At 38.5% G+C, this 17,073-nt stretch overlaps 1 protein-coding gene across 1 annotated transcript in view; it reads right to left on the bottom strand.

The window, feature by feature from the left end:
• Positions 1–16,550, bottom strand: part of gdap2 (ganglioside induced differentiation associated protein 2) — a 41,362-nt gene extending 24,812 nt beyond the window's left edge. Inside the window, exons 1-9 of the mRNA XM_044365861.1 lie at positions 16,308–16,550; positions 14,251–14,478; positions 9,339–9,478; positions 8,635–8,788; positions 7,630–7,718; positions 6,098–6,174; positions 4,155–4,314; positions 1,792–1,942; positions 1,214–1,290 (exon numbers count right to left, since the gene is read on the bottom strand). Of these exons, the coding sequence (XP_044221796.1) occupies positions 1,214–1,290; positions 1,792–1,942; positions 4,155–4,314; positions 6,098–6,174; positions 7,630–7,718; positions 8,635–8,788; positions 9,339–9,478; positions 14,251–14,432 (1,030 nt within the window). The 5' untranslated portion in view covers positions 14,433–14,478; positions 16,308–16,550. The remainder of the gene's footprint in view (positions 1–1,213; positions 1,291–1,791; positions 1,943–4,154; positions 4,315–6,097; positions 6,175–7,629; positions 7,719–8,634; positions 8,789–9,338; positions 9,479–14,250; positions 14,479–16,307) is intronic.
• Positions 16,551–17,073: the final 523 nt, after the last annotated feature.

Raw genomic sequence — 17,073 nt, 5'->3', positions numbered from 1 at the left:
AGGCTAAAACTGGGTTTTTATTTTTGAAATAAGTTGTGTTTTTCTTTTAGTGTAAAAAAAGAGACTTGTTGATGCCACTTTTTTTACCTGTGTCGGACTATGGTGATCTTTTATATATGCATACCTCTGCTCAGTGTCTTCATATGGTTGACACAGCTTACCATGTTTCCTTGAGGTTCATTACGAATTGTAAAGTACTGACTCACCACTGTGAGTAATACTCTTGGGTAGGATGGCCTGCTCTGGCCACCCGTAGACGTGGTACATGGTCTGCTCACACTACCTACGTGTTTTTATCATTCAGAAAAGTGCTAGACAGTACTCTTTGCATTCTCAGGACTTCTTATGCTTTCAGTCCCAAATGCCTGTAATGAAATAGGAAAAAGGGCATTTATGTATTCTGCACCCTCGGCATGGAATACATTGCAGAATGACTTAAAACTCAATGAATTTATCTCATTTAACATATTTAAATCCAAAATGAAGGATTTAGAGGCAGATTCCCTAAAATATAAATGTTTTTAATTTACCTGGTGACGCAACTGATTCCTAGAAATTTCTCATTTGAAATGTGAGTGTCCTGATGCTTGTTTTTATTTTCTTTTTTATATTTGTCTCTTTTTGTGTTTTCTGTCTGCCTGTCCTGGCCAGGTCTCCCTTGTAAAAGATAGAAAAAAGTGGGGGTCAATAAGTTCAGAAGGGTTTGAACATATCCCTGCTTGACATCCATTTTTGGCCCCTGGCCATAGTTTGACAAAGCAGGTTATACAATGCAGCAGGAGTTCTCTAATATTACTTCAAATCTATGACCATGACCATATGAGGCAACAATGGGGCCAGAATGTATCACAATACTGCCTCTTACTGGAGATGACAGTGAACTGCATGTATTGAAAAAGAAGATGGAGATGCATTTACTGGCCTTTTTTTTAAATCCTGCAAACCAATAACGAGAAACTGGATGACTGTACTCCACCAGTGATGTGTTTAATGAGGTAAAAGAAAAAAATTCTTTCAGGAACATCCAACACATGCAGGCAGCCTTGCACGCAACACGCACTGTAAATGCATTCCTTTTGTTGCTTTGTTTCATTTTACATTTACATTACAGAGGTGAGAGATTCACACTGGAAAATGGAAAGTTCTAATATATGACTTCTCTCTCTCTCCTTTCCTCTCTCTCTCTGTCCATCACACACACATTAACACATACCCGTTTGATACAAAGCTTTCAGTGCAGCGATGTCTGACAGATCTTCTGCTCTCGCTCGACACAGCCAGCGATTGTAACTGCAGGAGGGAAACAAACAGAACTGGTTTTAATTTGTGGTTCACGGTTACATGGCTGCAGCAAACAATATATTACAGACTGAACATGCAATTGGAATACTATAACTGCTGCCTCACTAAACTTCACTACAGCAAAACGTCAAAAGTCAATCTGGTCAAATTTTAAATCAGTCAGGCTCCTTGTGGGTTAGCAATTAATGTGTGAGAGCTGTAGATTATCTCTGCTATGACAAGAAGAAATGCAGGTTTATCATGCAGTCAATCTGTACAGTAAAATCATTTTTTTGTCAAACAGCTAGTAATAATCATTAGAAGTAATAATTATGATTGGCATTCCCCTCACCCTCTCTCCAGGCATCCTGTCTGTCTCTACTGTCAGCTTTTAAATAAAGGCAAAAATGCTAAAGCTAGTGTTGCTAGAGAAAAGCCAATGCTAATGTTGGTGATGCTAGTATTCATCAAATAAGACTCAGTTTGAGAGTTTGAGAGTTGGACACTTGCTTCCTCTGGTGCTGCTTCTGCATGGCCGCCTCTGACATTTGGCCCTGCAGAATCAGTTTGCGTTGTTTGTCCACGTCGCCCTCCATCCGGGCGAAAGCATGATTCCCCACCTGACCCAGATCCGACTCCAAACTCTCCTCTTCAGAATCATCTACACAAACATACAGATGATAACCGGTTATCTACTTATAATTTACTTTAATGGTTTCATAATGGTAACTTATCTGCAAGCATGTCATTATTTGTGTGTATGTTTGTGAAAAAGCTGGCACTGAGGTCCTAAACTCAGAGGACAGACTTCAGACTCAGGTTCAAGTCTGTTTCTCTGCTTGTTTCCCTACAACCACATGTTGTAGTATGCATGCCCATGCATTTTATCTACATCCAAATAGGCATGTGTGTCTGTCAGTGTGTACACATCAGCTTGTTGTTATTGGGTTTCACTTGCAGACAGCCTGCTTGCTTTGGATCAACACCCCGAAGCCACATCTTGTTTCCTTGAAGTGTCACGCCAACAGACATCAGACTGGAGGTCAATGGAGCCAACATGCTCAACATAGAAACCACAAACACATGCTAAAACATGGGCTGGTGTAACTTTCACAATCCTTTTCACCAAAAACTAACATTTAGACAAGTGCAAGCAAAAACATAGGTTGGTTGACTAGAGGTCACATAAAATACAGTTTACAGTACATGAGGGTTTTAGGCCTGAAAGGGAGTTTGAACTGAAGTCGCCAGTTGTCAAAATGTCCCAGTTTTTTCCTCTTTTCAGATCAGTTTTGATTGTCTTACAATACATGTATTGCATGATTCATATTTTTTCCCCACTTAAATTACAGTGACTTAAATTTCTGGTTCAGTGATTTTTAATAATCATTTGCATTTGCCATTAGCATATCCAGAATTTAAAAAGATGCTTCCAATATTAATTTGAATTTCAGCTGTCTCCCTATAGAACAATAGTCTGTTCATGGTTGGATTGTTTCCTCTGTCCTTGGCCAGGCCAAAATTCATAATGTGCAATAATGACCATTTTGAACTTAAAAAGGATTCAAGAAGAGCATTTTTCATCTTGTCAGGAAGGACAAACCTCAAAATTAGCATTTGGAGCATCATGGAAAACTAAAACTCTTAAATGAAACCAGACAAGTGAAATTATCAGGACTTCAGCTTTTTAAGGCAGGATATAAGCAGCTTTCGTTGCACATTTTATACACTACCTCCTCCAAAATAACATCAACAACTGTCACATTAGCTAAGATGATGCTGACAGCTGGATATCTGAAATCAGAGGATTCTATAAACCATAGGTTTGCAAACCATACTGGAGCTCAATTCTGTCTTTATTTGTTACCATATATTACTTTTAAATAAAATCCATAAAATGCTTTGTAACACTGTCCTTGTTGTTGAATAGATATACTCACACAAATTTCATGTCAACAACATGAGAAAAAACATTGTATCCTAACACAACCTGTGAGTTCAGAACAACAAAAAACCCCCAACCAAAAAACAAAAACACCTGCTCTGTATTAGTCAGGCTGAAACTCTGTAATATGCAGATGATACTGTGTGGAACACATGAAGTCCTCCAGGAAGGCAGGGCTCGCTGAATGAGTGAGTGTGTGTGTGAAGGTATTAGTGTGGGTTAAGGATCCACGCAGCCAGATGTTCCAATGACACAGTTTAGAAATATTCTGCTACACTATTCTTCCATGTCCTCTGACTGGCTCTCTGAATGACTAAGCTCCAACACACTGTCCTCATCAAAATTTCATCCTTGTCCTGGCCTTCATTTTTCTATATTTGTTGCTTTGGCTGACATGTTGACTTGCTGAGTGGTTGACTAATTGATTGACTGTGTCACTGGAGACTGATGACTGCCTCGTTGCTTAAATGGCTGTTTGGCTGACCAAGTGTATGGTTTCTTGACTGATTAACTGGTTGATTGACAGGCTTACTGACTGGTGTCCCTCTTTACCAACAGAGAAGGAACAGCCCATTTGAAATGCCTTTTAGTTTCAGGCCAAAATTAAACTAATGGAAAAAATAGTTCCCTTTCGTCTGTGTGAAATGAGTGAGGACAGAGATGAAGAGAAACAAAAAATATTAAATTGTGCCTGTATGCGTTTATTTTGCTCACTCTGCTTTTACATCTAGAAAGACACCTCAATTGATCTTGGACTATGTACTATTAACACAAGAAGAGAGCCTGATTCCAAAATTAAATGTCAACCACTTGAAAAAATATGATGCCTACTCTTATAAATAGACTGCCCACATCAAAGTGAAACGCATTGAATGCTCTTTCATTTTATCACATTATGCATAAACAGATTTGTGTTGAACTTGTGTACCTTCCAGGGTGCCTGGTTTCTCTGCGATGCGGATCTGTCTCTCAGGGACGACGGGTTCACCCTCAGAGTTGCCAATGTCAGCTGGGATGAGGGGCAGACAGGCCCTCTCCTCTTCCTCAGAGCGAGGGTAGTACAGAGGCAGTAACTTCTTGTACACCGGCTGGGGGAACACACACACACACACACACACACACACACACACACACACACAACACAGTATTCATGTTTACATCTGTGGACTTTGAACTCTTAGTACATGCTAAACAGGACATTTACTTTACCCTGGAAATAATCAGAAAGTTTGAGGATTCAGAGACGTTTTAAAACACAAAAAGTTATAACATGTAAAATAAAGAAGAAATATTGAAGATTCTGCACTATTTCTAGGTCAGCAATCAGATTTAAGCAAATTTGACGAACTTAACTCCTTTGTTCAAGTAACTCAACTTGCAGCCAGTGTTCACCTGTTATAAATATGGCTGTGCCTCAAGTTTCCAGCAGATCATTGATTACTAAGTAGCATTGTGATAGTGGGAAACATGGCATCAGAACTAAGTGAAAGTGTCAGAAGTCAAATTGTTACTCTACGCAAAGGGGGGCTTTCTCAGCTTCAAATCATGGCTAGACTAAGTTTCTAAGGGGACAGTGCGTGGAATTCTAAAACGCTTTGCAGAAACTGGATCAGTTGTAACCAAAGCACAATCAGGCAGACCACGAGTGACAACACCATCAGAAGACCAATACATCGAGCTTAGTTCCCTGAGAGATAGAAAAGCAACTTTATCACAGATACAGAATTTGCTAAATAAAGACCGCAAGACTCTAATCAGCAAAAGTACTGTCAAAAGAAGGCTGTCTTGTAGTGGTCTCAGAGGACGAGTAGCAGTTTCATGAAAACATGAAACTGAAGCATGAAACATGGTGGTAGGAATATTCAAGTCTGGGGGGTGTTTTGCCTACTCTGGAGATGAACACCTGCACTGAATTGACTACACTCTGATCAAGGCGAAGTACCACTCCATTCTTCAGAGACATGGTACACTCTCTGGTTTGCATCTTTGTGGAGAAGGATTCATACTCCAGCAGGATAATGACCCCAAACACACCTCAAAGCTTTGCAAGAACAACTTGAAGACCAAAGAAGACCATGGAGTCCTGACTGTCATGCACCTTCCTCCACAGTCACCTGACCTCAACCCCACTGAACATTTATGGGGGCACTTGAAGACTGAGAAAGACAAGCACTCTGTGACATCAAAAGAAGCTCTTTGGAACACGATCAAATCATGCTGGGATAACATGGGTCATCAGGTTTTGCACAAACTTGTGGAGTCCATGCCCGCTCGAGTGCATGTTGTCATTAAAGCAAAACGGGGACATACCAAATACTAAGATGTACATTTTTTTCAAAGATTCAACTTTTCACTCACATTGTTAAGATGATATTATCATTTGTAATGAAAAAGATAGTATTATATTTGAAACAAATGAAAAATAGAAATATCTTGACTTGTGGTCTCAGACTTTTGGACCCCAATGTATACTGTAACATACTGTACACTAGAAAACAAAAGCTGTGTGAGTAACAAAACTTACACAAGACAATTTCTAACATTGCCAGCAGGATTTTTGTTAACAGGTTAAGTAGCTTTGCTCCCCAGAAATCATGTCACATACTGACATATTAACATAAATGAATTGTAAAATCTAGGCACTAGTACTCTTGATAAACAGACTGGTTATAGACTATTACCACTGTTTGATGTGTTTTCATTGTTTTATTGTTTTTGAAAGACATTAACCTGGACACAAAAGTTATAAATCCTATCTAGTAAGCTTTTTTTCTGAACACACCTTCACAGTTACTCAAACTTTAAAACAAAACTACTTTTCAATGTTGTTTAAGGGAAATCATCACAGACATGGGCTGAAGTCATACAAACCTCCTCTGTGTCTGACACTGCAAACACCACCGCCTCGATGCTGTTCCCATGATTCTCCAGGAACCTGCGCACTGTTCCTATTAACACACAAACAAAACACACACTCTTGTTACCTTAGAATAAGATTAACACATGTAATAGATTTAAGAATTAAGGGACTGATGCCTTGGTGGTCAGACTTAGTGCTGCAACTTATGGTTATTGTCATTATCTTTTTTTTTTATTACGAAAAATTTACAAAAATTGTGAGAAATGCCCATCGCTAGTTCTAATAGTATAAGATGATGCCCTCAAATTACTTGTTTTGTCTGACCAACCCATTGGGAATCATTTACACTTAGTCATTTACATTTCAGTTGAGCTGAACCTGTCCTTGCTTCGACAGGTCAATCAGGTCCAACTTAGCGCGCAGCTTTGTTTTAAATCCCTTCCAGTTGCAGTTTAGCTGTCCCTGTAGTCAGATGCTAAGTGTCACAGCAACAGCTGCCTATTGTGTCTTTCCTGGACATATCGTTAATGTGGCCTGATGCATCACTGCCAGAGATGGCTTAGCTTATTGGATCTGTGATGCATTTGAAACATAGATGTTTTAATTGTTTCCATCATCAGATTATGATCTTATCAGGCCGTCATGTGCTTACGTGAGCAGGTCATTTACGTTGAATGCCAGCCAGAGATAAAGGATTGTAGTGTGTGTTATAATTAAATGTGCAGCTGTCTGCCTGTATAATTCGTTGACCTAATTTGGAGTATATTTAGCCATGAGTTGTGTGTGCACGTGTGTGTGTGTGTGTGTAATCGAGGAACTCCAGTGAAGTGCTGTGTTATTACTTAGATTTCAAAACAATTATATGTGAGTATGTGGGACTGCATGTGATTGTGTGTGTACTAAAAAAGAAAGTGTGATATATGAGTTGATAAAGCTCTATCAATGTGCTTTTTTTTTTTTTACAAGTTGTGTATGTTTGTGAACACAGTAAAAAATATGGATGTAGCCACTGTGACATCACCCATTTGTTTCTGAAGAGCGATTTTGAAGCTCACAGTGGGCGGCGCCGGCTGTTGCCATCTTGGCAGTGCCTGACTCCGCCTCACTCCCGGCTGATCCAAAATGGGCAAAGAGATGGAGCTGAGACGGCCCAATGAAGCCTAGTTGCTGAAACAAGCCACCTAATGGCTGGTGACCTGTCACTCAGAGCATCCATGTTCTTAATTATGCATAACTTTAGAGTTTAATAAAATTTAAACAGGTGAGTTATAAAAAAATTCACCCCCTGTACAGTTGTCATTGAAGGGGAAATTAGCTATGGAGACCAAAACAGGCTGTAAACATGTTTATTTCTGCTGTAAAGTTGGGCATTTTAACATGAGAGTCTATGGGGATTGACTCGCTTTTGGAGCTAGCCTCAAGTGGCCATTTGAGGAACTGCTGTTTTTGGCACTTCCACATTGGCTTCATTTCTCAGCCCCAGAGGTTGCTGCTTGTTTGTACCTAACTAATAAAAAGCTGTGTATGTCTGTGTGTGTCTTACTGAAAGCGATGTGTGTGGCGTCCTCCAGTGGGTAACCTCTTTTGATCGTGCTCACGACACAGAAGCCAACAGACGACATCGACTGCTCTCTGTGGCAAAAAGAAAAACATCATCACATACTGCCCATCACATTTACAGCACACACCAGTGACTGCTTAGAAAGGTTACTCACACACGTAAACTCTCATTCAAAGCAAGACAACTGCAAAAATAATAATATATAAAATTATTTGATATGAAAATAAAATTTTCATACGCTGAAATAGAGAGAGATTTACCTGTCAGTGATAAGCTTAATCAGCATTGTGTGAACTCATTTGGCAAGGGCTTGAATGTAACAGAGTTATATTTTTTGATTCTATGACTTTTAAAAATTCCTGTAGCGAAATTGTAGACCAGGTTCAGAGCTACAGAATTAAAGAGTGGTATAATCAGAAGGAAACCTTTACCACATATACAAATACGAGATGTGAACAAAAACATCTTAGTTGGTATGAGAGGCCTTAATAGCTTCTATGAGGTGGTCTGAGAGTATGTCTCTAAAGGTTTAAATGAACAAACCCTGTATTTTTCACTTCTGAATTACTGCCTTTTACACTGTTACAGCTGTAATGAGGTAATATATTTCGTGATGTTTCAGATATTACCATCAACCGCAAAGACAGATGCAGCTCTTCTCTTTTTGAGATGTTTATTACAGCAGTCTTTCAAACGCATTTTTGAGAATAACTTGAAAGCTCTGAGTGGCTTTCATTAATTCATTGTTTATTTGCACCCGTCAGACAGAAATAGTGTTTATCAAACAAATTCAGGGCGAAGAAGTAAAAGCTGAAAAATGTTGCCACGACAGCTTAACTCTACAGAAAATTCACTGATTTTACATTACTAACAGAGCATGTAGCTTTGCCAGATGAATACACAGTTAGGAATAGTGAGAAGTGCTGTATGTTTATACAAGTCTTTGTTTAAGATTGACTGACTGAGTGACTGATGGCTGCTTCTTACATGGCCAGCTGTAAGATGTTTCTGTAGCAGCTGAACAGCGAGCTCTCCGCTGCCGTCCTGTACTTTGCTTTGTACTTTGGTCCCACCGTGTGGACGATGAACCTCGCTGCCAGGTTGAAGCCTTTGGTCAGCTTCGCCTCCCCTGTCCGACATCCTGCATAGAAACATGCAAACAAAACTTATTTATTATTTAGTACAAAGATGATTAAGAAAAAGAAAAATAGTTGTGACCATATCTGCTGTTGACCCAGAAGTTATGGTCTTATGTAGGCAAGAAAAAGATGTTTTTTCCAACAGAAATTAGAATTCTGAAGTAATGATGCCAGATTTTGAAAGGGTCAGTTCTCTAAAATTAGTATAATGTACACTCTTCCGAAGCCAATTTGATTTACTGATCTAGTTTTAGAGACTTTTTAATTCAGTTTTTCCACAGAGCCCCACTTGTATTTCTGTGGTAGAGCAGCTGTGGAGCCTTTCTCAAAAGAGAATATACTGTATATCAAAACGGCATTTTACAACCTTTTTTATTAAATTCCAGCTGAGCAGCTGAGTATCATGCGCCTGGTTATGTCTATGTAAAGCCACCGGTGAATACGCTGACATTTGTCCTGGGCCTCCAGGTTTAAGCCCCTCAGCATCTCTGAGCTGACAAGTTCAAACTGAACTTTTCTTCTCAACCAAACTGTTTTTCCTTTCAACTCTACCTTTGAGTTTGAGCAGTTCGTCTCTCAGCTCGGGTCCTGCAAGCTGATGGATGCTGTCAGATACCGGGTTCTTGTCGTTTAGCGACTCATTGCTAGTGTTGGTGATGGCGGTGCAGTTCAGCAGGGCGATGTCACCGGTGCTGTTGGGGAAAGAAAAACAAATACTCACTACAGTAGTATTATTCAATTTCAGATGGATTTATAGATGAGTGACATGTTGGCTGGCTAAAAAAATTAAATGATCGCTATTATTTTTGTCATACCATTTTATTCTGAAGGTCTTCATGTTATATTGCTACTTGTGTTCACTCCCATAATGCTTTATTTAATATTTACCAAGCATGCATCCCTATTTGCTATAAACCACATAAATATTTTATTTCTACTTGAGAATTTACTGTGGTAAAATCTCCAAATTTCATCACAGGGGTTCATTCAAGTTTTATCAAACCTCCAAACATGTGATTATTTACTGGTTATTTGTATTTAGTGACCACGCACGTACCCAAAAGTCTGCACACATTTATCCAAACAACCTTGAAAATTTAACTGCTTCAGTAAAGTAAGTTCTCCACTCTGAGGCCCTTTAGGGTTTGTTTTGAAAGAACAATGAGGAACTAGTCAAGCATGTGTTGAAAGCATTTGGTCACAAGACAAGTTCAGCCTCCAGGACTGAGAGGGAAGAGATTTTTTTTTTTATTTTTACATCATGCCTCTTAGGTTAATAAAAGATGAGTTGCAAGAAAATAACGTTGGCAGCCACATCCTCTCAGATCCTGTTTTACTGAGTCTGATCTTCATCTATTTGGTGAATAAAACTCTTTGTGAAGTAAAATGGCAATAACTACTCTATGTAAACTGTCCTGACATAGAAGCTTTATATATGCTGGGATACATCAACCATAATATTTCAGTTTGCCCGCCCATGTTCTCTGATGTCTTTTATCATGTGAAAAAAAGTCTTTGCACATGGTTTCTGACCATTATCATCCATTTCTGCAGAGGTTTTCTATTGGAAAACTGTCTGCCCTTTTCCAGACAAAATAAGACGTGTATGGATTATGTTTATTTGAAGAAATCCAACTAATTACTCAACTGTTAGATAAGCTACCTTCAGAGGGTGTGAAAGTAAAAATAAGCCAGATTAAATGCCTTAAAAAATAAAAACCAACCAAACAAACAACAAGACAGTTCAGGATTGTGTCCATATCAGGCGTCAGTACAGACTGGAGGTGACAGTTTTGTTTAGTGTTTCTGACATTTGAATAAAATGTATTCATCTGATTGCATGAAGAGAAAGAAAGAGAGCGCAATAAAGAGAACAATTAGGCATGAGGGATAGACAAACTTTTCTTCTTGAAGACAGCACCTACTAATAAAAGCCTCTCATATTTTCATACATATATAATGTCACATCCTGTGATGATGATGCTGACTGGCAGCATCATTCATATTTAAAGTTTTAGTATCTCACGCCACACCTTTCATCATCCTCTAGGTAAATAGTTTCCAAGCTGGGGGTTAGAAAACCTCTAAGGTGTTGCAAAATGATTTGGAGGGGCTACATAATGACTAACACAAAAACATAATTCTGTTACACAAAATTATTTACTTTTTCTGAATGTATGTCTTCTTTTTCTTGTGAAAAATACTACTACTACTACTACCACCAGATAGATTTCTGTCTTTTAATGAAAACATGATTACAAAGAAAATGACACTTTAGTGGAACTATGAACAACTCATGAGCACATGCAAACTGTAGACACGGCTTCATTTTAAACAGTCACAGGATAAAAAGGTACAAACTGCTCGAGGGTCAATTCTTCTCGGAGCTGTGGTCATGTTAGTGTGGCAGGAATGTGAGCGATCCTGATGACTGAGCAGGGGAGAGCCACTATAACAACAAGGCTCTTACAGAGAAGCTTCTGCCAAGTCAGACTCCGGATGGTCATGTGTTCCTCCACAAAGAGGATTTATGAGGTGATCTGGACTCTGGTCTGGTCTCAGTGAGCACATGGAGACACACAGGCAGCGTTCACGCTACACACACCAACGGCTGCTCGAAGCTGATGAGTTTGTATTACTGCTCCAAAGTTTTGTAGGAAATAACTCCCATCTGATACTACTGTGAACTGACAGCGACACCAAAAGCCCGTGTGTGTGTAACGTGACAATAAACACTGCAGCAACCACTTCTGTATCTACACTGTCCTGCTGGTTTTCAGCACTTTTAGTTTGAGCTGACACTTTACTTTGTGTCCATTGCTGTTCGTCTTTGTCCAAAATGATTAGAGCTGCAACGAATAGTCTAATAATTGATTAGTTTCCAACTATTGAATTAATCACCAACTATTAAGATAATCAATCAATTGTTTTAAGTCATTTTTTTTTTTAGAAGAAAGTTTCCAAATTTTATGCTTCCAGTGTCTCAAATGTGAATATTTTCTGGTTTCATTAGTTTTCTATGACAGTAAACTGAATATCTTGTGGACAAAGCAAGCTCCCCTTGAGCTGTGGGAAATATTTATCACCATTTTTCACTGTTTTATGGACCAAACAACTGACTGATTAATCAAGAAAATAACAGACAGATTATTCGATAATGAAAATAATCATTAGTTGTAACCTTAAAAATCATAACTCAATTTATCAGGTGAGTGAATTAATAAGTACATTTCTAATCAGGGCAAAAACTGACTACAAAAAAACTTACAAACTTGCTTCAGGCATCTTTCTGCCGTTCCCACTGATTAAAAAAAGCATCTGATCTGAGTCCCCTGAGGACAAAATAATAACAACATACTGTGTTGATGCTGCAGTGTGAACATTGCTTTAGCAGTGTAATGGACAAGAACAAAAAAACATGCGGTGTAGCGGTCAGATCAAACATGATATTTGATTGAAAGTGAACAAATTCAGTCTCACTGCAAAAAGAATCACCAGTCTGGATCATTTTATACACTCTCTCCATCATCTCTAATGAGCTGGATTTAGTATCAACAACAAATGCTTACTTCAAAAGCGATGATTTAAAACTGCACTGCTATGAAAGAAGACAGAAAGACAGAAAGTCTAAAGTTCAAACGAGCTGCAAATATTTTTCTGATGGTATGAAATGAAAGTATGGGTATATTTTAATGAGCACGACACCAGTGTGATGCTAATTCTGTAAAATGTTGACTTTGAGACTGAAATCTGAATAAATACTGCATTCTAAAAGTCCAGATGCCTTTGACTTACAGCTGCTTAACTACCCAGAAACCTGGATGACTGAGTATATCCACAGGCATGCTGCGCTCTTCAGTAAGTGGAAAATCAAATTCTTCACTCCATATAAAAAGAGGATTTATGGCTTCATCAAAGGCGTGCATAGTTCAGGAAAGAAAATCCACTGAAACAGTTAATTTGAGAATCCAATTTGTGATTTTCAAATAAAGCTCAGGAGATGTGAAGAGGAGAAAGTTTTTTTTTTAATTAACTTCTGCCAAAACAATGCTCACTGTTCTCAGTGATTGGCTACTTTACACCCAAATGAAGTGATTGAAATGTGTGAAAAGAGGACTGTATGATCTGCATTGTTTAATTCTGATGATATGAGTGAGTGAAAAGCAGGACTGAGGTCAGCTGACACTTTTTTAAAAGTACCCGATAATCCCAAAGTATGCTGGGGAGGTCAAACATAATCATGCAGGCACAAATGCAACGGAACTATTTTAATTGATAATGCCAAGTTTAGAACAATTACTGTGACTTAGTGAAGTATTGGGCACGTTTTAGAATAGTGTTTAAATGACACAATAACACTAGGTCAAAACCTAGTATATGGCTGGACCGTGTATGTGTTAAAATTGTGGCCAGTTTATTACAGGGATAGTCAGTGATAGTGTCTATGATGTGAATTCCTGTATCTTAAATGTTCCTCTGCAATTTTCTGTAGTGGTCCCAGTAATATTTGCTGGTTCAGTGTACTGAAGTAGCGTCACATGATATGGTTAAGCTACGTTTGAGTCAAAAAAAAAAAAAAAAAAAAGGTTATAAATGCAGTGGAGATTATGAATGAATGTTTTGACAGCATTTTGGGTGCAAATTCAGGAGGCTTATCTCCGCCCAGTTACTGTAGTTACAGTCAAATCAAGCGCACCTGCAGAGCAGCTGCCCCACACTGAACTGATATCTCAGCTACAGGAGTCGCATTTTTTACCTGCAAGACTCATGTGTTAATGCTGTCAGAGAAATAAAAAGCTTGCGTCATGGTATTAGTTCAGTTATAAAATCCAAACGCACTGCAGAGCGCCTCAGTGCTGTCAGCCGGAGAGAGTCGATGACACTGGATGCTGCTGCGCATTTGTTTAAACAGGAGTTTAGCCGACTTCACTGTATTTGATATCGGAGCTGAGAGCATCAGAGCTCAGAGCAGGAAATACAGTCACTCTGCGTCACGCTGCTTGCTGTCCTCCACTTCCATCATCTTGTGCTGATTCATTTCGAAAGAGCAACGGCCAATGAGGAAACTCAAACAGTCTGCTGGCTGACCAATGTTGTAACTTCATCACTCACTCATGGACAACTGTGGTTATAGGGCTGGTCCAGCCAAAAAATGAGACTAAGAAGAACTGCAATAGTCATATAATAGCAATAGTTATCTATAGTTTTGGATCACTTGTAGAGCTATGGATCAATGTTTTTATGAGTGGGTCCCCTTTTTATTTGTTTTTTTCATAGCTGTGTTGAAGGAAGAACTTCAGCATACAATTGATTACACAATAGTTTGGCTTATTAAGATTCTTTCTATTTGAATGATTACATGATGCTCAGTAGGAGGAGACAATCCAAAGCTGACATTGTGATCTGTTTGAAGAAAGGAGTTTTTACCCAACCGCAACAGAGGAAACATATATGAGTGACTCACAAGAGGATGATTTTGCGGTTGATGTCCGGTCTAAAGGGGAAGGGTGAGGGGAAGGCCTGCTGGCTGAGCAGGCTGTCACTCTGGTCCTGCAGAGTCTCCTCGCAATCCTCACCGAGCTGCTGCTGCCATGTAGGGAGAGTCTGGATGTCCACAAACTGGGAGCGAGCACCCAGAGGATCCATCCCCTTTTGGCACTAAAGGCTCACGCCGGATCTCCAAACAGCTGTGCTGCAAGCAGAGGAGAGAGAGAAAGATTATATATTTATAGCTTGGTGCATAATGGCAACTCTGGAAATAAGTCCTCCCTCTTTGATTCTGCTGGACTCTCACCAAAACCTGATATCTGCCACTTATGTTTTAGAATACTGAGATAATATGATCAATCAAACTCTGTAGGCCTTTTACACAGGAGACATCAGACTAGTAGGAAAAGCACAAGCGTCACCTCCTCATAACATTAACAGTGGTTCTGTTCTATTCAAGCGCAAAAATGAATATCAAAGTCATCTAACAAACCTGAAAATATAAATATCGTCCATCTTACCATACCATTCATCAGGCTACCATCAGTCTTACTGCAGCCACATAAATCAGTAGCAAACTTAACGAAACCCTGCATGTGATTACATTATGAGCAGACTGGAGAAGATGAGTTTCATGCTTCATTAAACACAAGCGTGACAGCCGTCTCTCTGCTCAAAGATGCAGCGGAGGCTGAAACTAAACTGGGGTTAGCAACTTTTTCATGAGCAGAACAGAAAACAGAGAGAGGTTCTGTGTAACTCAGCAGGATGTGTCAAACTAATGACATGATTGGTTCTTTTAGTAACGCTGACATGATTAGTTGATTAATCAATCTGTCAATCGATAGAATCTGACTTAACAGCAATTTAGATTCATAGGTTGAGTCACTTATTAAGCAGAAGTCTCAAACGCTTGTTGTTTCCAGCTTCTCATATATGAAGATTTCCTGCTTTTCTCTGTTATATATCACTGTAAATGTAACATCTTTGGGTTGGACTAGGGCTGGGCCATATGGATAAAATCAAATATCAATATATTTTTGAGCAAATACCTTGATATATTATGATATTGTAGAAATGAATATTGGTGCTTTCACAAAATATTTACACAATGAAATTTTTGATAAATAATCATCAGCTATGTGGATAAAATGACTAAGTAGGTAAAGAGAAATAATAGAACAGCTAGAACAGTGATGACATCAGCCTTTAAAACCAGGAAAAGACAACACTTATATCATATCACGATGTTATGATATCCAAAATCTAAGACGATATCTAATCTCATATCACGATATTGATATAATATCAATATATTGCAAAGCCCTAGTTTGGACTGTTGGTTAGACAAAATTAGTGCTGAAACAAGGAGTCAACTAATTAATCGATTAGTCCATCGACAGAAAATTAATAAGCAACACTTCTGATAACTGATTAATTGTCAATTATCAAACAAAACCTTTAGTAACCATAGCTTCTCAAATGTGAAGATTCGCTTTATCAGAGTAAATTGAGTATATTTGGGGTTTGGACTGTTGGTCGGACAAAATAAACAATCTGAAGACATCACCTTGAGCTTATGAAGACTGAAATGGTCTTTTTTAAAGGGAATAATATAATATAGACAGATTAATAAACAATGAAGATAATCGTTAGGTCAAAATCTTTAAACTGAGGACAGCACGATGCTTTCCTAAATATCTGAGTTTTGCTTAACTTATAGATGACAAGATGATTTCACCACTATGTCACTGCTACATTACTAGAAACACTGCATATTATTCAGTTGGCGTTAAGTGAAACACGGGATGATTTGGAGAAAGTAGGAGGCAGAAGCATATTTGGTCCTAAAAAAAACAGTCGTGCTACTGTCAAAACTGTATTTCCCTTGATAAATTGACTTTCCCGTTTTCCTAAACCTACTCAGCAGGGTCCCAAAGAGGAAAGCTCTCTTTATAAATCGTTAGAATCGGTAGAACTGTTATTTTGGACAGTCAGTGAGCCTCTGAGCCATAAAATCAGCACTTTACCCACCTAACTGTTAGCCAGTTGTATTTCCCGCAGGCAGAGGTGATGTCCACGGCAAAATAAGGAAATAAATCTTCACACGACCATTTATAGACTCAAGAGTTATTATCCTTCATCGGAGCTTTCATGTTAACAAGTAAAGTAACCACAAAACCGCTCAAAAATGAAGTTTAAAAGTGCAAATTGAACCAGGTTTACACATTTAGCCAGCATGCTAGGTGCTTATTGGTGCAACGTCAAGCTAGCTGCAGTAATCAGAGCAACATCCGGCTATGAATTTCAAATTAAAATTCCACTTTTTATTTATTTATTTATTTAACAGAGAGGCTCATATGTGTTCATAGATCAAAAATAAAATGTAATAACATGATGCTTTTTTTTAGACATAAGCACATTGTTTCTTCTGAACACTTCTATTCATGGTTCTGATTGTTTATTTTTCTTACACAAATACAGTAGTCATGCATCTATTTTACACATCCTGTCTATCAAGCTACCTGGCCTAACTGTAACAAATTGCATAATATTTCTATATTTTGATCATATATTGAACCTATCAGAGATTATGTTAGTATTCTGCTTTTTGTTATTGAAACATACAGTAGTTACTTAGTTACTCTGCTTAGAAAGAAAGAAATCAAATGTAATCAGTATGTGATCTGGATGAAATAGAAAATGAGTGATCTTTTGTTTAATAATACAAAAAAAACAACCCCCCCCCCCCCCCCCCCCCCCCCAAAAAAAAAAAAAAAAAACAGGTGAATGACTCACA

This window comes from Thunnus albacares, chromosome 11 (assembly GCF_914725855.1).
Source record: "Thunnus albacares chromosome 11, fThuAlb1.1, whole genome shotgun sequence".
Taxonomy (NCBI): Eukaryota; Metazoa; Chordata; class Actinopteri; order Scombriformes; family Scombridae; genus Thunnus; species Thunnus albacares.
This window is presented reverse-complemented; position numbering and strand designations above follow the sequence as displayed.